The 22,297-nt window shown below is 51.7% G+C and overlaps 1 protein-coding gene and 1 long non-coding RNA gene across 27 annotated transcripts in view; one reads left to right on the forward strand and one right to left on the reverse strand.

Annotated features, from left to right (window-relative positions):
- Window positions 1-2,443, forward strand: part of Dlgap2 (DLG associated protein 2) — a 520,842-nt gene extending 518,399 nt beyond the window's left edge. For all 9 annotated transcript variants that reach the window (XM_004869559.3, XM_087210079.1, XM_013067367.3 and 6 more), the window contains one exon: window positions 490-2,443. In XM_004869559.3, the coding sequence (XP_004869616.2) occupies window positions 490-708 (219 nt within the window). In that variant the 3' untranslated portion in view covers window positions 709-2,443. The remainder of the gene's footprint in view (window positions 1-489) is intronic.
- Window positions 1-22,297, reverse strand: part of LOC101700775 (uncharacterized) — a 96,354-nt gene that overhangs the window by 69,889 nt on the left and 4,168 nt on the right. For 9 of the 18 annotated variants that reach the window (XR_015450855.1, XR_015450860.1, XR_015450852.1 and 6 more), the window contains exons 2-3: window positions 12,644-12,793; window positions 803-7,591 (exon numbers count right to left, since the gene is read on the reverse strand). This is a non-coding gene — a long non-coding RNA (uncharacterized LOC101700775). Of the gene's footprint in view, window positions 1-802; window positions 7,592-9,692; window positions 9,888-12,643; window positions 12,794-13,099; window positions 13,192-14,008; window positions 14,103-22,297 lie in introns of all 18 variants that reach the window. The other 9 variants (XR_015450863.1, XR_015450851.1, XR_015450864.1 and 6 more) reach the window with 7 other exon arrangements.

Genomic DNA, 22,297 nt, shown 5'->3' on the forward strand with positions numbered 1-22,297 from the left:
CAGAAATAATTATTTGTATCCTTTTATCCAGCAAGAGGTAAATCATCCCATCTGCACAACACTATTGAGGTCAGTGAGGTTTTAGGTTACTAAATGGTTCCCTGAGACACCTGTCCACACAGCCTGGTTTTCATGAGCATGCACGAAACCCTGCTTCAGCTGATGACAGTGCCCACAGGCTCTGTCAGGTGTGTGCCAGCATCAGGCAGGACGTGGTGCTCTAGAAAGCATGGGAGGAGGATAAGCCTTCCTGCAAACCTGTGGAGATGAGGACACACCCAGTGTCACATGCAGATGTTTCCTGACTCCTAAACCCTCCCAATGCCTCTGCCTCCCTTGAGGGATCTGGGAGACCACAGATTACACAGGGCACAAAGGTCGGAGACCAGGGCGAGTCTGAGCCACACAGCAAGAGCGGCCGGGCTAGGGCCTGGGGCCTTTGGAGGCGCACAGCCCCTCTGACCACTTCCCACCTGTGACCCTTTTCAGGAGGAAAGAAAGGTCCCCCCTCCAATACCAAAGAAGCCCCCCAAGGGGAAATTTCCCATCACAAGAGAAAAGTCTCTGGACCTGCCAGACCGCCAGCGCCAGGAGGCCCGGAGACGGCTCATGGCTGCTAAGCGTGCGGCCTCCTTCCGCCAGAACTCAGCCACTGAGCGGGCCGACAGCATCGAGATCTACATCCCCGAGGCCCAGACCCGGCTCTGAGGACCGGACCGGACCGGACCGGACCGGACGCGATGCAGCAACACTCGCCTGTTCTCATTCTTTTTAACAAAACGCTGTACAGTTTATTGCCTACCTGGTAATTTTTGTCTCATTTCCTCCACCGAAGCCGCCCTCACTGTTGTGTCCTTTGTACCATAAGCACGGTGGGATGCTTTTGACTTCCTCGGTGTGCCGAGCAGGAATGACTTCCTCCAACTGATGGCCCGCCTCTCAGCCACCCTGAGGGACGGCGTGGTGACAGCCAGCGCCCCTCCTCGTCCTAGAGGACACAGACAGGCCTCTGGAGACAGGACACACCAGACATTTTGTGATTTCTATTTTTATACATTGTGTGATATTAGAGGTAAGAATAACAAACAGCTGCAAATGGGTGCATCTCACCACTCCCGAGAGGCATCAGATACCCCAAGTGGCAGGTGCTACACCCCGAGGGCAGGAAAGACAGACCCGTCCCCCATCCGCCAGCGTCCCTCTCCCGAAAGCCCAGCTATCCTGGTCCTCGCTGTCGCAAACCGTAAGCTCTGGGCTCCTTTGAGTCGAGTTCCTGGTTACAGAAAGGGATTCCCCCACCCCCAGCTTCCACCCTGAGGTTCTCCAAACCCCAGGCGCTCCGAGTCGAGCCCACTCCGACATCCCACATACTCACACCAGGGACCAGCTGAACGTCCCCCAGGGAGGGATGCGTGGGAGGGGACCCGAGCCCCAGAAAGCTGGGCGCAGGTGAGAAAGAGTTGCCCACTTCTCTGAAACAGCCATTGTAGTTTTTATTCCTTTGTAACTTAAGGCATTCACAGAGCGTTTTCTTTCAGTTTCACCGCTTAAGCTCCATGTGATTTTTTTATATGTGTATATACATTTCAAACTGCTCTATCAGTTGACTTTCCAGGGTATCTTTAAAAAAGAGTTTGCTTGTATAAAATGACAGTTGTGACGTCAAAAGTGTAAGAATATGAATGTGAGTGGTAAGTATATCTCAGTTTAAATGGTAAAGAAGAAATGTGGTTTACACTTGTATTTTTCCAGAATTACCTTGTCCTATGCAGTATTGCTGACGTCAAGAATCTATTTCTTGCCTGTGTTAGACATGAAGGGGAAAGTTGGCACACGGTGCGCCTCTGGCCCGGAGGAAGGCAGCTCTGCTCCCTGCTGCAGAGTAGGCAGGCTCCGGGCCTGAGTCTGCACTCCAGGCAGACACGGGATTGCCACGGCAGATGTCTCCACCCAAATACCAGGTCTTCCTTCTTGCTGCTTTAACGAGCACCTCGTGCTTAGCCATAGGCAGAAAGCTTTCCACAACCTGTAGCACTTTGTTTTCTCTCCGTGATTCGCACTTTAAGACGTGCAAGGCCCGCCGCGGCCCTACAGCGCCACCGCGTGGGCGCTCGGCGAGGCACCCGGGCCGCGCCGCCCTCCGGTCATAGCCGACATCCCACCACGCATGGGGTTCACTGGGGTACAGTGGGTATTACAGCATGTCGAGCTTCACAGTTTTACTTTTCTAAAGCTGAGTAGTTAAGAATTCCCTGTAAGAACAAAACCCTGTAAATTGAGCCTCATATCTGGTATATATTTTACCAAACAGCCTTAAAATATATTTGGAAGCAAAAATCAGTACGAATGTATATCCTTGAAAACTGCAAAAAAAAAAAACAACCCTGAAATATTCTTCTATAACTGAATCCTATTTCCCCAGAGTGTTCAAAGCATTTTTCTACCTAAATAAATACCTAAATCCTGAATAGTGTACCATAATGATGCTTCTTCCTATATTCGCTCCACTGTGTTAAAAGCAAGTGTAAGGACTGGCAGTTTAGACTGTAAAAGCGATTTAGAGGAACTCCTAGTTAGAAGCAACTACAGACCGAAGAGTCTGTGTGCACGCCTAGATAAGGAATTAGAACACGCGTGTGCACTCCACCTGCTCACCTCCCAGCACCTCCCGGCAGCTGATGGGTTTTATCTTATTCCTCAAACTCACACAAAACACTCAGAAGCACATGGCAATATTAGATGATAATTAGATTTGTCTTCGACTCTGGATTCTATGGTCCCAATGTGAACCAAATATTCAGTGGATTTGGTTGATTTTTGTTTTCTCCGCTCACTTTTTATCTGACAATCCCAGAAGTCTTGGCCTGCACCATCCCTAGGCGAGCAAGTAGCACAGTGGCCCCACCCGGTGTGGAGCTTGTGCCCATTTGGCCCACTAGGTTCCAAAGAAGTTCACGCCTTGGCAGAGGGGCAGGCGCTGCTGGCAGTGAGGACTCAGCTCCTGTGGCTGCCCCGGCAGCACCTCCAGTTCCCCTGCAGGTGGCGCTGTGTCGCAGGCCGGGAAGCCAAGCCATGTTTCTGCACCGTGCATGCACTTTGCAGCTCTGTGGTGCAGAGACCTCCTGGGGTCTTTTGTCAGGCCTTTTCAGAGGGTGTGCGGCCAAAGCTCTGGTGGGGTCCGGCCCTCACATTTCAAATATACCTTGAATAAAAGGCTGCTGGACATGTGCTGCACAGGGGGCCTGCAACATCAGGGTGCAGGCTGACCTTCCCTGCAGCTGCTCGCCTGGGTCCCCAGAGGGCCCAGTGCTGGGGAGACGCCCTCACACTGGCAGCCCCGCCAGGCCTGCTGGTGCCTCAGTCGTCTCTCAAACACACACGAAAATAAGTGTGAGGACCAGGGCACAGAGCAGAAGGCAGCCTGGAGCAAGAGCATTTCCAGTGTCACCCACCTACGGCTCCATCTACTCACTGTTGCCGCTGATGTGAGCCCGTCCTCACCAGTAACGACTGTCACCGTGTTTTCCTCCACAAGTTTGTATCTCCATCCTAGAATGCTGTATAAAGCACTGAACTGTTGTATACAAAAAATTACATTTGTGTTTAAAAGGAAGTGGTGTCCATGTTTTCAACTCCAAATCAACCCTGAAGACTTCCAGCATTTAGTGGAAAGGCAAATATTAGAAAAATATAAATCACATTCGAGGTTGCCTCTTCAAAATAAAGCCACAGACTCAGTAGCCGCAACATAAGGGGTTGCTCCCTGCTGGGTTTATGGCCGTGCCAGATTCACAATCAGAAGACAGCTGCAGATATCACACATGCACGTTCAGTCGTCTCGGGCTGTGTCCCTGATGGCCAGGTCTCGGCTTCGCCAGGGGAAGACGCTGCAGCTTCCGTTCACTTGTGCTAGGGACCCGCCCCACAGGGGGCTCCACAGCGGAGAGCGGTAGGCTACAGACGCAGTCAGAGCTCCCTGGTGTGCTCTCAGAAGGGCTGCTGGGTGCGGCCCGATCCTCGGGGTCCCAGCGGGGAACAGCAACTGTGCCGCCCGTCTGCCAGGGCTTCGGTGTGACAACAGCGACCGGAACCAGGCCAGCCCTTCACAGCCTTCCAGGGGCTGAGGAGTCAGGAACCAGCGGGCGTCCCAGGGAGGCCTGGGTCAGGTCGGAGCTTCGATCCAGTCTTGTTAGAGATCTGACAGGGCCCCAGGGTGCCCCCAGGACAGAAGCTGTCACGTGCACATCTGATGGGCCGAGGCTGGCCCCAGTGTGAAGCAGCATGGCCACTGGGCCAGACAGGACCCCAGGAATCTGGAGGGAGAGGCCAGGGGCCAGGAGAGGCTATGTCCAGGAGGAACCCAAACGTGCTGCCAGAAACAGCACTGGGGGTGGGAGGGCAGCAAGGGGCCCCCTCTGTCCGTGTCCCTGGAACTGGGACCAACCGGGTTCCCATTCTAACAGACCCTGCTCTTCCCTCTGTTCATTCCCAGCTATGTGCTCTCCAGCCTTGGACTTCTGGTTTTATTCCTGCGAATTTAACACCCAGTGAGGTCATCTGAGACACATTACCTCGGGAGCAGCATTTCACATTTCTCTAGTTGGTTTTCAAACCATACTTCCTTGAAACTTTCTGGGGGTTCTCTTGTTTTTATCTGAATATTTGTCTCTACTTCTTGGTAGGTTTGGGTCCTCAAACACACTGCGTGGCTCAGCATGGACCCCTAAGCCATGGTCGTGAGGGGCCAGGCCACTGGCCACCCTCGGTGAGTGCCTGCCCCATGGGGTGCAGCGAGTGTCCATGCAGGACACCCACATCACCAAGAAAAACAGGCTGATGGGGGTGCCATGGGGACTCGTGCTTGCGGTCCTGCTCCATGGGGGTTTGACAGCAAGCTTGGGGCAGCCTGGAGATGGAGAAGTGATGGTGAGGGCCTTCTTTGCTGCTGGCTTTCATCTCAGTTTCTGGAGGCTTCCAAGAACCGTTTCCACGTGCCCGACCAAGCAGGCAGTTGTCCCCCATCACGCAAGTAAGTCCTAGTCTCCTGCGGGCCATGGCAGCCCAAGGAGAATTAGTGAATTAGACAGAAAAGATAGAAAAGAGAGCCTTAGAGAAGAAGCTGAGGGCCGAGGATTTAGCCTAGTGGTTCCGTTGCCTGCCTCACAAGCGCAAGGACCGGAGTTCAATCCCCAGTACCAAAAAAAAAAAAAGAGAAAAAGCTGAGCTTTGGGCCTGATCCATGGGGCTCTGGGCAGCGAAGACCCCAAGCTTGCTGTACCTTGATTCACTGCATCGGGAGTGACAAGCGTAATAGGTGACTCAGTGCAGCAGGGCGGAAGCCTGGGACAATGAGGAACTGTGTGCTGCCCCCCAGGTGTGCTCAGCTGCTGTAATCCTGCCCTGGAGCATCACAGCATCACTGAATCATCGAGATTTTCGTGTGACCAGAGGTGAAAATGGAGTCATGTCTCATCATGCCATAGCTGGCCTGTAGGCAGGAAACTAGGCCTAATCATAATTTAATTGTGAAATGATTTTCCCCCCAAATCGTGTGGAACTGCTCCGACAGTTAAGGGAACAGAAGGATGAGCTCGGGGAGCGGGGTGGACTTGGCTGCCCCAGCTCCTGGCGCGGGTCCTCCGCACACTCAGACACGGAGGCCTGGAGCTTGCAGGAGGAGGCTTCTCAGCCCGGCCCCATGGTCCAGGTCCACAGCTCCAACCGCTGCCCCAGCCCCAGCGTTTTTAGCCAGCATTTATCTCACGTTTCAGTCTGAGCCCTTGGCAGATGACTTCTTTGCAGAAGAAGCCTTAGTCACCTACTGCAGAACTACTTTTTAAAAGGTTTCGTGAGTACACCAGCCAAGGGGACAGAGGGCTACCTCCCCCTCTGAGATCTGAGCGACTCTGGACCGTGGTGCTTATCCAGACCCAGAGGACTCGGCCCGAGCCTGCAGGCGCCGTGGAGGAGGCTGAGCCTGGCTGTGGACTCTTACCAAGCCCAGCAGCTCTCTGCTGTGCCCTCATTCACCCCAGTTTGCCACCGAGAACGAGTGCCACGCCTTTCCATGGGTCACCACTGCCAGAGGGCTTGGATGAACATCCCCTCGCCCCCTTTCCCGAGACCGGAGTAAGAACTGGACTGCTTTTGATCCTTCATTTCCAACGAGGGAGCCACTTCTCGGGTGGGTCCCACAGGACCTTGCTGTAGAGACCCCCCCCCCCCCACTCCCTGCCACATACTAGTGTGGCCCGAGAACCTGGTTAAGTCCCTGCGACAGAAATTCAGGGCCTGCTCGAAGGAGGAGGCCAGCTGTAGTCACAGTTCAAGACAAAAGCATTTAAGTACATCTATGAATAAATATACACAGCAACTCATACCAGCCGCAAGGACAGAGCACCAAATACCCCCATCTCTACAGTCACAGAAATGAAACCCCTTTGTGTGATTCTTTCTCGTGCTTTTATGGTTCTTTTGGTAAATTCCCACTAGTGGTGTCCAGGATGCCAATCCGGATGTTCACTGTGGTCTTCATCTAAATTGTCTCTTGGGTCTTGTTTAATAACTTCTCATCAGAATGCCAGTCATTATTTTAAGGCATTTAAGAAGTTTTTTCAAAGTTTTTTACCTCATAACTTTTTTCTGTTCTCAGTTATTGAAAGAAAAATATTTTCCATTCCCCTAATCTCTTCTAGAATAATCCTTTTTCACTTTCTGGACTGCTGATATTTAGCCCCTGTAAACAGTTCTGCAATTAAATTTTTTGGAGAAAAATAATATTTACTTTTTGTTGGAGTGAGTTCTCATTATTTCAAACTCAGAGAAATTATATAGATCCAAGAGTTTTATCGAGAAAAAAAAATTACTTTTCCTCCATTCCAGTTTTCAATAAAATAGCCTCGGTTTCACTGTTAAGAAGAAAGGGGCACGCCCGAAGCCACCGAGCCCGCGTACAGGCGGAAGCGAGTTCACCTTCACGAGTTCCCCAGGGTTCGGCAAAGGGCAAAGGCGCCTGAGAGCCCGTGAGGGGCGGGATCAGGGCCGCTGTGGGCGGGGTCGCTCCAGGCCTCACCCCAAGGGAGGCGGGGTCCAGCTGGAGCCCATGTGCTGGTAGAGTCCAAGGGGCTCGGGCTGCTGAGGATCCGAGCCACCTCTCCCTCCAGCCCTCCCTTCACTGGCGGCCTTTCTTCTGTCCCCCTCAGCAGCAGCCAGCCGCTCCCGCCCTCTGGAGGCCTCCTCCCTTTTTGGGCGCCCACCCTCTCTGCCATTGCTCCGCATTCTCCCCGCCAGGGGCCATCGCTGCGGCTGGCCTGCCTGAGGACGGCCCTCCAGTCCCCAGCAGCAGCACCATGCTGAACAGGCCTCCCTCACCTGCCCTCCCACAGCACCTCCAGGCCCAGGACGCCGGCAGGGAGACGGCAGGTGACCGTGATGATGGTGAGTGGTGAGGCCGATTCCTGACACGCCCCAGCTGGATTCACAGGGCTGGCTGTGATTCCTGCAGGCCCTGGCTCAGTGCACAGACCCAGCATCAGAGGACCATCAGGGCATCGAATCTTCACCATTGCAGCCATGATCTGCCAGTGTCCAGCTAAGAAATGGAAACAATGAGTTGAGAGCATTACAAATATGTTCATCTTTCACATGTGGTATTTCTTACTATCACACTTATCACTAGCAAAAAAAGAAAGCTATATGTATTTTTCTTTGTTAATCTCATAATCCTTCGGGAAGTTTTAACATATTTTTGCATTTATCTGGAACTTTGTCCTTTGATCCACATGTAGTTTATTTTCCCAAAAGTCAATAAAAATGCAAAGAAATTAATGTGGGCCAGGGATCTAGCTCAGTGGTTCTGGTGCCTGCGTTGAAAGCACAAGGTCCCAAGGTCGATCCCTGGTACCAAAAAATTTAAAAAAAGAAATTAATGTGGTACTCATTTTTGAGTCATGACAAAATAACTTTAGCTTTATAGAGCTTTCTCAGTAAAAGCCACAAGGCAGCTATTATGAAGACTTGCATGCAGTGTGCTCAGCATTTCGAAGTTGCCTCTCTGTCAGCAAGAAAATCACCATGGGCTTGGCGTGAGTCCTTGCCTGCCATGCCTAAGACCCTGGCTTCCATCCCCAGCAGCACAAAGAAAACAAAAGAGAAAATACAAGTTATTAACACCAGAAATGAGAGGCCTTTCCCTCCAACTCCATGGACATCACCAGGATAACACAGGGTATCACTGCTAACTCCATGCCTACAAATTCATAACTCAGATGAAAAAGACAATACCTTGGGAGACACAATACAAGATCCAATTTAGACAGCCAGATCACCCAAAAGGCCTTGTCTGTCACAGAAACTGAGTTAATTGACAGTCTCTCAAATCAGAAAGCGCCAGGCCACACGGGTTCACTGGCGAAGTCTACCAAACACTTAAAGAAAACATTATACCAGTTCTCTGTAATCTGTTTCATAAGCTAGAAGCAGAGAGAATATCACTAACTTACTGTATGAGGCAGCATTACCTTAGACCAAAGCCAGACAGCACCATGACAAGGAAGGAAAGCTTCAGAGCAGATACAACCCCACCCCAGTGTTCTCAGATCAAATCCAACAATGTGTAAAAGTGATTGAACTCAACAGAGCAGATTACCCAATGTATGCAAGGCTGGTTCCACACATGACATTATCTCAACAGCCCAAATAATAAAAATCAAATGTGATGACGCCAGTTAATGTAGAAAATATATCTGATGGAATCCAACATGATGAAGCAGGAAGACTGAGTTCCAGACCAGCTTGGACTCCACAGTGAGATCATGTTTCAAAAAAGAAAAAAATTCCAACACTGTTCATAATAAAAACCCTCAGCAAGCTAGGAGTAGAAGATAATTCCCTCCTCTTGATAGAGGACATCTACCAAAACTGGTATCATTTCTAATTATGAGAAACTCCTAGCTCTCCATTAAGCTCAGAAAGAAGCTACGGTGTCTATCCCTTCTCACCCCTTCTGTCCATCATCATACTCAGAGCTCTAGATACAACAATAGGGTAAGAAAAGGAAGTAAAAAAACCAAAAAAATCTCCTGGAACTGAGTGAGCATGCTGTGCTTAATACGCAAAAGTCAACTAGTTTGTAATAGAGACGTCAAGAATAGTCGGAACCTTAAGCTCAAAAGCATCATCAAGGTGATCAAAATAAAAATCCCAGTGATTTTATGATTATCGACAAGCTGATTGTCAAACTGCGTGGAGAAGGAAAGACTCGGAGTGCACACCCTGTATGGAAGGAGCGAAACAGGCCAAGGCTGCCCAGGCCTGGATCAAGGTCAGGGTGCCCAGGTAAGGATCGAGTGGCATCGGCCAAGGAGTGGACAGACAGTTTGACAGCCTGGAGGGAGAGCTGGTGCCGGACCCACGGCAGGCAGCTGATAAAAAGTGTGGCAGAGAAGACAGCACTTTAAGCAGACAGCACTGCGACAACAGGGCAGCCACATGCACAAAGCAACGCCTTTCACTCCCCTCAAAATGTCTAATAAATCCTAGACCTATCTGCATAGTGCAAAGCTGTAAGATTTCCACACGATCACAGAGAAGAATAACTATGTCACCTTGGGTTTAGTGAGGATCTTTTAGATAACAACATCAAAAGCACTATCCATGAAAGAAAATCAGTTTGTCTTCATTAAAACACAAACCTCTCTGAAGGCTGTGCAGAGGATGAGGTGCTGGCTTCAAACAGGGACAATCTGCTCTGAGCACTGCTCTGTCCCGACACCCAGAGTGCCAGCCGGGAAGAAACATGCAGCTTCCGCGTTTGGATGGAGCCGAGGGAACACAGCAGAGGAGATGTTCAGACGGCAAAGGAGCATGTGGGAAGGTGGCGATCTCACCTGGCCTCGGAAGGGAAATTGAGATGCAAACACCAAGATACCCTGACACACTGGTCCCGAAATGCCTGAGCCGATCCCGGGAGGATGAGGGGCCTCAGGAACTCTCTCTTGGGCTGCAGAGACGCACAACACACAGCCGCTTGGAGGGCAGCATGAAGGCACACATGAAGACCTGTCCTGCGATGCCTGCAGAATCCCTCCCGGACCCCACCCCGCCCAGAATGGGCACAGGTGCCTCCCCCACAAGAGCAGCAGCCCGGGCAGCACCCTCCCGCGCCCCTCAGGGGTCATCGCATCACCAGGCCGCAAATCCTCCTCCTTTAGCAAGGGACTCTGATGGTCACAGGGCCAGGCCCACACCACCAGGGACACGAGGAAGCTCCTGATGGACAGCCACTCCCAGGCCAGCCTGCACACTGACCTTTGCAGCCTGTCCTCATGATACCGAGGCTGGAGCATCCAGCAGGGCCTCCGGCCAGCCAGTGAGTGGATGAATAGGCTGTGGCCGTCCAGGCAGTGGACATGACTTAGTGCCAGACAGAGGGGAGCTGCAGAGCCACCCCACAACTCCAGAGTCACTGAAAGGCATGGTACCAAGAAAGCCAGCCCGCCTGGAGAGTGAGCACACGCTGGAGGGGAGACTGATCCACGCGCGTCGCAGGGGTCAGGGAGGAAGGACAGACAGGTGAGCATGGGTGAGACCAGTCCGCTGGGCTGTCACGGGGCTGTCTCCGCCACTGTCCTCCTCACTGGGACACAACCCGACACCCACAGTTTAGGTGGAGAAGCTTATTTTGGCTCACGTTCCAGTCCATGGTCAACTGGCTCCCAAGAACAGCCTGGCAGAGGGTCCTGGGGGAAGACCTGCTGCAGCACAGAAAGCCGTGGTGTCAAAGTCCTGAGACCCACGCTTGTTCCCTAGCCAGCTGCGAGTCCCTCACCACTCTCCCCGGGCCAGACGGTGGCTGTCCTCGGATGTGCCACCCTGTCCGAGGCCCGGAGTCTACATGAGCATCTTAGTCACAGTCCTAACACCACAACGCTAAGGAGAGGTTTATTTGGCCCATGGTTTGTAGAGGTTTAGGCTCATGGCCAGCTCCAAGGCAGGCTGGCGTGGCAGAGGGGCTGGCAGAGGAGAAGCTGCTTATGGCAGGGCAGACCTGAAGCAGGAAGAAGAGCTAGGTAGGGAGATAAACACTTCCAGGTCATGACCCCAGTGACTGCCCAACCAGGCCCCCCTGCTGAGGGCAGGTCAGCTGTGAGACCCCAGGATGGGTGGGGCCGTCCAGACACAAACTGTGGCAGTGAGGCGAGCCACAGCAGGGCCTGTCCCCACCCCACGCACTCCAGCGGCTGCATGTGGGTCAAGGAGCTGGCACGTGCCCACATCCCACTCACGCCCTGTCCTTTTCAATTGAACTTCGCCCTCTTCTTCCAACCCAGATGAAGAGAAATAGCAGGGCTACCAGAGCCAACCCGGGAAGAAGGAAACAGTCTGAGAATGCAGTAGCTCTGTCCCCAGTGCTGCAAGAAGACGACTGTGCTGATTGATACCAGCACCCGGCCTGCCTGCCCCAATCACTAGCGGTCCCTGCCCCACCCATAACCTGTGCTCCATGAGTCCCCAGGCAGCCTCCCCGGGGCCTGGAACCCACGCACAGCCGGGCTTCTGGCTGCACCCAGCCTGCCCTGTGACTGTGACTCACGATGCTGTGGCCTGTGGTGAATGCCCTCTCTCCGTGTCGTCCAGGGAGCCATGCTCCTCACGGGCCATCAAGGGCCGGGAGGACGGTGGCCAGCAATCACTGCGATGGAGGTCAGGCTGCACAGGTGCACATACCAATGGGAGTGTCCATGAGGCACGGGTGCCCCAAGGCATCTGTGCCCTGATCACAAACCCTGAAGCGTGAGGCAGTGGACCTGAGCTCTGCAGAGTTCGCCAGCTATGGACCGCACCGTCTGGACCCAGAGGTTGCCCTCAGCAGCGGGCAGTACCAGGTCCCGAGGTAGGCACCAGAGGCAGGTGGGCTCTGCGACACGGGGTCTGAGGGAGGAGCCTGTCATGGTTGAATTGTGGCCCCCTCTCCAGGGGGGCCATGCTGAGTCCTCCCTGGACCTCAAAAGGTCCACCTCCCTGTTCCTGTTGTAATTCTCGAGCCCTGGCCCTGCGTGGCCCAGAACCAGTCTGACCACCCACCCCTCCCTCTCCTGCCAGGCCCCCGCCTGCCCCAGCCGGCTGGCTTCCCATTGCATCACTGTCCCATTCCTGGCTCCTCCTCTCCCACCCTACCCAGCTCCAGGCTTGTGCCCTCTGGGATTTCTGCACTCACCACAGCAAGTTACAGCACAATCTCTCACCGCACTGTTAAATGGAAAGCTCAGCCTTGGACGTGACAGTGACAGCTTCCAGGTGGCTCCCTGCGCCCAGTTCTCATGATTAAACCCCAAATCGTCTGCATGCAGGATTTAATTTATAAGAACTTTCCAGATAACTTGTCTTGAATTTACTTCCACATGAAGTAGAAGCGTGAAACTCCCGAAGGCCTTATCTGTTCTTCTTTTCAATTAGCTCTTAATTATGCACTTCAGTTAAAAGCTTAATTACGTCCACATTAACCTTCTCTCTACCCTTTAGCATGAAACACACAAAGACTGAGCACCCAATCTTCTGTGAAAATAAAGGACTCACAACAGGAAACCATGGCAGGCAGGGTTCGCAAGAACACACGGACGGAGGCGAGGCGACACACACTCACCCGCCAGCGACACTCCATGCTCACGAGTTGTCACGGGGCACCTGGGTCTGGAACCAGCTGGTCTGCAGGTCCTAAATGTCGACCACCCACCGAGGACACCCACACCGCGTGCTGGGGCCTGAACTCTGGCTCCAGGGTTCAGTGTTAGCCCTGATTTAAACAAAAGGTACAAAATAAAAATAGAAAAAAGTGTAAAAATAAAAATTCATAGAAGTGGAACCATATGGTGGGTTCTCTTTTGCACCGGGTGGCATGTATGTCACACCTTAGTTCTTTTTTTTTGTTTTTTTAACCTAGTAATATAAAAATACTTTATTATGGTAATACGGTTTTACAGTATTAATATCTAAAACCACTAAACTTTGATATTCATTTGTTACAGAAACCATAAGAAGCCTCAAACATTATGTCTAGGCTGCATACAATTATAACAGTAGAACCAATTCATCTGCTTACCAAGAAATGAAACAGAGTAAGAAAGTATACGTCAGTTACGATCCAAGATCTCAGATCAACTGAAATTGTGCAGCTGTGTATCAGCAGTCCTACTGTAAAAGACATTGTTGACAATGAGTCTTTCCAAAGCAATACACAACAGATTCCATGAAAACTACAGAAGATCCTGCGCATATAAAGATTAACACCAAAGACAGATGAGCTACCTGTAACTGCAAATATATATAAACAAATAAAAAACATCAAATTGCATCTCTCTCTTTACCATTTTTTCTTTCTTTCTTTCTTTTTTCTTTTTTTTTTTTTTGGTACCAGGGATCGAACTCAGGTCCCTGCACTTGCACAGCAGACAGCAAAACCACTGAGCTAAATCCCCAGGCCTCTTCACCATTTTCTAAGATTCTGAATTCAGGGTTTCACACGTGTTGAAAAAACACGCTGACCTTGTCACATACTAGCATTTCTTATTTTCAGAAAAAAAAAATGCTACCTCCTAAGAGGGTAGATGGAATCAGAATATGTAATTATAATTTTTGAAAAAGACAACATGCACAGTTTATTACAATTCCATACTTGTCCAAAATATTTAAGATAAAAATTAACAACATCTCCTACTCAATCAAATTTCCTCAAAATTAGATCTTATATTTGATAGCAAAAACATCATTTTTGTTTTCTTAGGTCATTTTTTAAAATGAGAGATTGTTTCATTTTCATAAAGCTATTTATTCCCAGCCGAGACATAAAAGTTGTAAATGATATGAAAGTTTCCATGTGTCCAAGAGCTACTCCTGATATTTGTTTTTAAAGATAAAGTACTATTTCCAAAAAGCCATCCAATCTCACTACCAGCTACGCCTAACAGCCCCCTTTCAGAAGTGTCACTAATAAAGAGACATTTTCATTTACCGACAGTAAGTGATCACCTTAACATCAGCATATTCCAGCCAACACTTCCAGAAGAAGAGGTTAACAGTCTCAAGTGGAGAAGAGCCCCAAAACCCTGCGTATGAAAATCTACGTTAATCAAAGGTTAATTGTACCACGTTTTCCATGTTAACAGGAAAGAGAAAGAATGCTGACCACTAAGTAAGGAGAGGAGGGAATGCTTATCTGGCAGAGATATTAATTCGGATGCCCGGGCAGTCTCAATTCTTACAACTAGGAGCAAAGACGTCTTAGGAAAGCTAATGCTCAAAGAGCTCTGCACATCCCTGGTTGCCTCATTTTTGCCTAAATGAATGACCCATTCTCTAATTGCCTACTTAGAAAATGCAGTGTATGCAATGACGTTCATCTCTCGTGATCCCTAAAGATTGCAATAATGCTCTGAATGTTGAGTCGCGCCGTAGTTCTTATTGCCATGTCATATTTCATTCTGTGAACACCTCTCTGCCCTTTTCACTGTTGATGGATATGAGTCATCCCTGGGTTCTTAAGTACTATGAGTAAAACTGAGAAGATATAAAAAGCAAAGAAGATTCCTGGGTTTCCTGGGCGCCAAGACCAGACTGGGCAGGTTTTCGTGAGAAACAGCTTGTTCTGGCTCCCGGCACTGGAGGCCACGTTTGATGAGGGCCCTCTGGGGCAGTCTCCCAAGAGCTCCAGAGGTGTGGACGCGAGGCCGGAGCGTGTGTGTGTTAACACGCCTGTGTATTCTGGTCCCTCACCTTCTGGCCAAGCCACCAGGGCTCAATCACAGGCTCTGCCCTGACGACTTACTTAATCCGGTCACCTCCTGGAGGGCCCATCTCCGCACACCGTGGGCTTTCCTCCTCGCATCACCTCCCCGGGGTCTCCCGGGTCCTCAGAGCACACAGAACCTGGACACAGAAGTCAAGCAGCAGCCCCAGGGCTCGCACAGGACGCACACACAGACAGAGCGGTGTGGCCCGGGGCCAGCTGCGGAGCTGTGACCTCACACAGACACGCACCTCAGACATCACACCCACACACACATCCACACGCAAACAGCCCCTCACGCTGCCCTCACACTCCCTCATTCACACTCACCTCCACTCACACGCGTGGAAGCAGACTGGGTCCAGGCCCACACCCGGCACCAAGTCTTCTCTCGGCCCCTCCGCAAGATGAACCTCTCCCCTTTTCCCCATTTCCCACCATGGAATTGTGGAGGCGCTGACACCCCACACTTCGCACGTGTCGTGTCCCTGTCTGGTGTCTTGGCCACTTCCCGCCCTGTGAGGGGCACTTCCTGCTCAGCCTGGGCAGCCTCAGGAGGTTCAAGGCGTCCACTCTTGGGGACGCAAGGGCTTGGGGTCCCGTGCAACACCTGGGTGCCTTCATTGCACAGGGAGTCTCCAGCCGTGAAGAGCGAGGATGTGCTGGGGTGGCTTCAGGAGCATGTGACCTGCTGTTTCATGTGGAGTCCCTGAAAGGCCATTCCTCTCAGACTCTGCCTTCCTTTCCCTCCTGTCACCTTGGGCTGTCCTTGGGGCATCCCTGCTGGGTCCCGGGGTTGCTTTGAAATGCAGCTGATTATCTCCTGCTCACTGCAGGGTCTTCAGAACCGGGCCTCTGAGGGAAGCATCCTTTGCTTCTGTCCAAGCCCTCTGGCCTCCAGCCCTGCTGCTGAGCACAAGTCCCAGCCTCACTGGGCCCCGGAGGACTCCAGAGGGGACTCCACAGACAGCTGGGAACAGGGCACAGCGAGGGAGCCGGGGCTGTGTGTGGGGTGCACTTGGGCATGTGGGCTCCCGTCTGACTGGTCAGGCTGCCAGCTCCATGAGACCCCAGAAGCCTGAAGTTCTTTCTACAGATGAGATGGGTTGTCAGGGAAGAGCCTGCTCCAAAGCCTGGTACCAGGGCCTGCAATATTGATTATGCCCAAAGCATGCTGTTCACAGTACAGGCTGCAGTTAACTCCCCCGATTGGCTTACTTTAAGAAGCAAGTCTGACTGAAGCTACGTGACTCAGAGAAGCATCTCATGAGCAATGCGTTAGTGTGCAGGTTAACATGGCCTCCCTGCTGAGGGCCACGGCCGAGACCAGAGTACTGGCCTGTGAGCCTGTGGGGCAGATATGAGATGACTCCGTAGCTGAAGTCAGAGTAAATCACACCCAAACTCCATTTCCACAATTAGTGCCTTCATAGTTTGAAGGGCAATGCTCCAATTACAACCATCTATTTTGTCTATCTTCCTTCTAATTTGAAAATGCTTTGACTCTTCTCTTTAAAGCCTTCCCTGCATTAGTTTCCATGGTAATTTCATATACTGCACCTTTTACCCTGATTGATGAATAATAAAATTCGGTGGAAGAGACAGGCCAGTGGCTTTTGCCAAAGGACCACTGGCTGTCCCAGTTCATGCTTTCGCTCTAACTTTGTCTTAAGTTTTTCTTCAACCTTGCATCGCATACTGGGCAGGAAGGGACTAGAGACTTGCTGCAGGAGTCTCTCGCAGCCTGGCACCTCTCCAAACATCCGCTGGGGCACATCCACCTCAGTCCTCCAGGGAGAGAAGATGGTGCAGTGGCTGCCCCTCAGCCTCCGGATGGCCACCTCACAGGCACAGGCTCCAGACTCCCCAGCATCCCCAGTCCCGGGTCTCTTACTGGCCTGGACCTCAGCTCTGAGCCCCAGGACCACAGAGACACCTGGTCTCCCAGAGGTGGCTTCTCATGAGGCTTGCGCCATGTGTCTCTGTCCATCTGTCTGCCCCTTCCTCAGCTCCCACTGAGGCTTCCAACTCCATCTGCCTTTCTTTTGCCCAGGCTCTGGCCGCTCTGGGCTTTCTGGTTCCCTAGAGTGGTCCCAGGGCCATCAGGCCTGGCCAGTGAGCAAGGGGGACAAGAACCCCCTTGGCCCAGCCTTAGCCAGGTCCTTCGTGTGGCATATGTTGTTGGTTTGGGTCTCTGGGTTCACAGAAAGGTTGGGGTCTCACCCCACTGCTCTGGCCAGCTGTGGGGAGCAGGGGCAGGAGACACCACATACCTGCTGTGTTCTCTCTGGGCACAATGGACACCCCCAAAGCTCAGGCTCCCCAACCATAGCCTCACTGCCCAGGACTCTGTGGCTGCTGATCTGCTGCCCTGCCTGGGGCCCTCGTGTCCACTGTGGGGCAGGGACTGGGACGTGTCACACACGTCACACCTCTCTCCATGGGTGGTAGGTTCTGGGGGACATCAAAGGACCAGTGGCCCACACAGACCTGGGGGCTCCTTAGGGTTAGTTATCTACTTCCAGTTTAAAGGTCTGTCTGTGTCCCCTGGAACCCACACTCTGAACCCCCACCCCCAGGAGACCAGCTGGGAGAGGAGGACTTTGGAGCGCTAAGACTATGAGGGTGGAGGCCCCAGGGAGCCACCTGCCCCTACCCTGTGGACACGGGAGAAGGCAGTCTCTGTGGACCAGGAGGCACCTCTGCCCACCCTGCATGGGCCTTGGAGACGAACACGGCCAGCACGTGGGAAGGGGACATCCAGCCATTCCCATCTGCCTGGCCAGGGCTCCAAGGCAGAGAGAGCCAGGCTAGAGCCAATCCTGACCAACTCAGATCCGCTTCTTGGGGCGGATGAGGAGTCCTGTCTTCCTCTCCCATGGGAACCAGTACACACACCAAGAAACTTTTTCCTAGAATGGGGACCATTTAAGGTTCTCTCAAAGGGGTGGAAATGCTGGGAAATTCAGGGGTCCTGGGTGCTGCTGAAATAGGAAACAGTGAGGACCCCGGCATAGATAACTCTTTAACACAAAGAAAGGAGCAAAAAGTGGCTTTTAATGATGCTGGCGGCTCAGTGAGTGACTCCTGTCAGTCTCGAGAGCCCTGAATAGAAGTTTGTGCTTCCTTATAGACCTCTTTTTACATCTACAAGGCTTAATTCCATTGGTGTTTCCCATTGCTATATTGGGCATATAGCAAGGAGAGTTTACACAAAGCAGAGCAGTGGAGTGGGAGAAAGCAAAGAGCTCTGGCCAACTTTCTGAGTCCCTTACGCTGCTTTGGTGACAGATTACAGAATCTGTCATGGCTGCCCAGGTGCATTCTGCAAAGAGCGCAGTGACCCACTTAGCCATAGTTGCCTAATAACACGGTCACCTCGCAGTTGTCCAACTCCATATTGAGGGGCGGTCTCCTCTCTCACTCTGCCCTTTGAGGCTCTGATTGAAGAGCCTCACCTTTTATACCAACTTTTATCATTCACATCATGTTTTATTTTATTAATATCTATGATTATAGAATCTTTTACAGATTGGTGTATATCAGCTCATAAGACCTTGAGGCTGTTTGATTTTTTCTTTTTTCGGTATTGGGGATCGAACTCAGGTCCTTCCACTTATGAGGCAGGAGGCAGAACACTGAGCTAAATCCCCCCGGGGCAAGGCTGTTTTTGATCTCCGGAGGTTATTATCATGGAAGCCTCCTGATAGGGATCAGTGCCTCAGAGTCCTAACCACTCCCATTTATCTGTAGTCTGAAGTCTTTGTCCTCCTCCCATTTTGGGGCCTGGGGGTCTATGACATTGATAGTGACTGGATTATAGGTCCTGAACCCACTTGGGAGCCGGGTCTCTGTTTTTTTAAAGGAGACTGCATCTGTCAGGTGGCCCATTTTACACAAGACCAATAGGGGCAACCATTGGTTGGTGGATCTCGGCATGAACCCCCCGGGTTATTTTCCCAGATGCACACACATTTGTCATTATTGGTATATTCTCTTTTTCAATTTATGCCCCCACATGATGTGTAGGGAAACTGGATCACCCCATATTTAGGGGGGAACATTTGATTAGCTTTAAAGGTGGAACTGATAGGTGCACAAGCATCAAAAAATAAAATCATTAGCTCCCCAGGCCTTAATTTTGTGGTTTTGTTTATCAAGGGTCCTAATTTGTCTCTGGCCAGAGACACAATCCGAATCTTAAACTCCTAAGTGGTTTTTATCTCTGAGTTAAAGAAAATGTGTGGGCAGGGCTGGGGATTTAGCTCAGTGGTTTTGCCACCTGCTGCGAAAGCTCAAGGACCCGAGTTGGACCCCCGGAAATGTGTGGGGCCCACCCTCAGGCTCACAGACCTTATGTGTAGTCACATTATGGGCACAGGGTTCTATGACCTCTCCTGTGCAAACACAGTATAGAAAAGCAAAACAGTCTAACAGAAGCTCCTGTCCAAGTGCCACGCAGGCAAGGGGTCACAGCTGTTGGTTTCCCCTGTGGGAATTACTCTCTCTTGTGTTCTCCTGGAGTGGAGGAGATGAGCCCCTTAATAAAAGCGATCAACACCAGCAAAACACCCTCCCCGCAAAAGGGAGCTGAGGACTAACAGACCCCTCTTGCCCCGGTTTCGGTGAGCTGGGGCAGTCTCAGCAGAGTCTATGGCAGGGGAGGAAAGCCTAACACAGTTAAAAGCAAGGGGTGACAGCTCATCTCAGGTAGGAACAAAGGTATGCGGCCCTGCCCTCAGGCCTCTGCCATGGGTCGACTCATCAGCCCCTGGAGGGACTAGAGCAGGGTTGATGTCCTCTGCTGGCTTTGGCCTGGTTCCCCTCTGACTCAAGATGATCCTGGTGTCATGATGAGGGTCTCTGGAGCAAACACCTCCACTCTTTACGCAACCATGGTGGACCCACCTGGGGACTCCCTCCTTTCAGACTGTTGTGAGCGTGGTCAAAATGACCGTTAGTGAAGCCCTTTATTTGGGCTCAAAACTGTCTTGTTACCAGTCTTTTACCCAAACTGAATCACCCAGAGAGAAGGGGTGGAATGGACTAGAAATATCAACAGGGGCCCTTTCGAAGGCCCAAAAGGCTATCTTTTGGGAGAGCTTTCTTAGCTCAATCAGTTGTCTTTCTAACGTCCCTAATACTGTGTGCTAGTCCTCTCAGGACAGGGGTGCCTTGGCAAGCAGAAGCTCAGAGGGTGAACAGCCTGTGCTCTTGTGGGGAGTGCAACGTGTGCAGAGAAGCACAATGCGTAAGGCCTGGACACAGGTGAGCCCAGCCTCTCGGCAGAGTTCTCCTAACCCCCTTTCAGGGTTCTGTTCATCCTCTCTACCTGTCCCGAGCTCTGGCGCTGACAGGCCGCATGTAAATTCCAATTAATCCCCAATGCCTCTGCCACTCCTTGGGCCTTTCCTGTCATAAAAGCAGGACCGTTCGTTGTCCGATCCTATGCTCCGTGGAAGCCCATGGCAGGGGATGATTTCTTGTAGCAACTTCTGTGTAAAGGCTTGTTTAGGTCAGAGAGACCTAGTGCTGGAGCTTTCTGAAGTCTTTTTTTTTTTTTTTTTTGAGACTCTTAAAGAGGTTTGTTATTTTTTATTTCAGGCTATGGGCTGCCCCCACACCCTGTAGCTTCAAAGAGGGGCTCAGCGAGGATGGCATAGTAGGGAATTCATATGTTATAAAAGCCTGATGTTCTGAAGAACTCTCAGGATTGTCTTTTGTTCACATCTGGGGGCAGTTTTGGATGGAGCCCCAATCCCCCTTGGGGCCCATCTGAATTGGCTGGTCACGGAGCCTTTGTTTTTTCCAGGGGACAGTCAGGGCCAGGATCAACCACAGAAGTGGCAGTTCAAAGTGCACTTTTCTGTCCATAAAATCAATTTTGGCCCTTAACTTGGGCAACAAATCCCTCCCTAAGAGGGGCACTGGATAGTCAGGCATGTACAAGAACTGATGGACCACTTTGTGGCCCCCTATTTCCCACATCCGTGGCTGGCAAAAGGCTTATGGCTTAGTTTGTCCTGCGGCCTCCTGATGTCAGTTGTCATCCGGCTGAGAGGCCCAGTGGGGACTGTCATAACCAAGTGATTCGTTCCCCTATCGATTAGGTCTGGGGAGCTTCAGCACGAGGAGGCCTCATGGAAGAAGTGAGGGATGAAGCAGACACGGGAATCTGGGGCCAAACCAGAGGTCAGACCGCCATCCCGGAACTGAAGGGCCTGACTCTGGAGGTGCAGAGGGTCCTGGAGCTGGGGCTGGTATCTGCTGCCCGTCAGGTGGAGGTTGGTCCGGGAATGGGAGACTCAATACATCTAAGGCCGAATCATCTGGATGGCCCTCAAAAACAGGCGGAGTTGTGGCAGGTCTTTGCCTGTTTTGACAGACCATTGTGGCGACCCTACCTCAGGAAAGCGGTTCCCTCAGCCAAGGGGGTGGGCAAAGAACCAGCTGTAACCCTGAGTCCACATAAGGGAACTGATCTGGGTGCCTGGGGCTGTCAACCTGATAACCTGTCACTTTCTGGACTAAGGTTTTGTTTTTTTTAAATGAGTCTTGTGGGAGTATCCAACCTGAAAGGACGGCCATTCCACCTCACAAAGGTTCTTAGTTTCCCTGGAGTAAGTTTCTGACCATAGTCTCCAGTAAATCCCTTAGTAAAGTGTTTTTGCTATGGTTCCCACCCATAGCTTTTCCTCCCACAGAAACGAATGACAAACAAGACCCCAAGCGCTTCGTCTGCCCCCAGCCAGTCTCCTTGAGGAGGTATCTCAGGCCCCTCTTGGCAATGGCAGCCAGTGATCCTGGCTGTCAGCATAGTGCTGCCCTAACCCATAGGAGGTGGCCCTGGAACCGCGGTTTGGAGCTCCAAACTCACTGCAGCCCTGTGCACTGGACTGGAGTCAGGAATGCAATGCGATGTCCGCTTATTCACACACAGGTACTCACAGATTCAACTAAATACTCCCACCCACCACCAGCAGCGCCCAAACCGGCCTTCCGGCAGCCCAAAGCATTCCAGTTTCACTGCATCCTGGCAGGGACAATGGGAACACAGAGGGTGACCAGTCCTCTTTTGGAGACGCCTCCTTGGATCTCCTCCTCAAAGCAGGGCCCCTCGACCTTACTGTGATTCAGATGTCTGCCATGTGCCATCTGGCCCTCTCCATATGAGCCCTCCTCAGGAGGCCAGCCTGGGTGTCTCAGCGGTCGTACTGAGAGACTCGCAGAGACAGGAAATATTCTGTCAGAGTGCACTCAGCAGGAGCTCATTGTCCGGCCAGCAGAGCCCCCCCCCTCTGCCCGTCGGGGAGGCAATCTGCCATGAGTGACTGCACCGGGGCCCAGAGCGTCCCGGCCAATTTACCAAATGAAGTAGGAAACAGTGCGGACACTCGCTGAGCCACCAGCATCATTAAAGGCCACTTTTTGCTCCTACCTTCGTGTTAAAGAGTTATCTGTGCCAGGGTCCTTACTGTTTCCTGCTTCACTGTCACGCCCTGTGGAGTCACCTGG

Source organism: Heterocephalus glaber, unplaced genomic scaffold (genome assembly GCF_053883595.1).
Source record: "Heterocephalus glaber isolate CG9 unplaced genomic scaffold, H.glaber_assembly_v1.0 deba00001104, whole genome shotgun sequence".
Lineage (NCBI taxonomy): Eukaryota > Metazoa > Chordata > Mammalia > Rodentia > Bathyergidae > Heterocephalus > Heterocephalus glaber.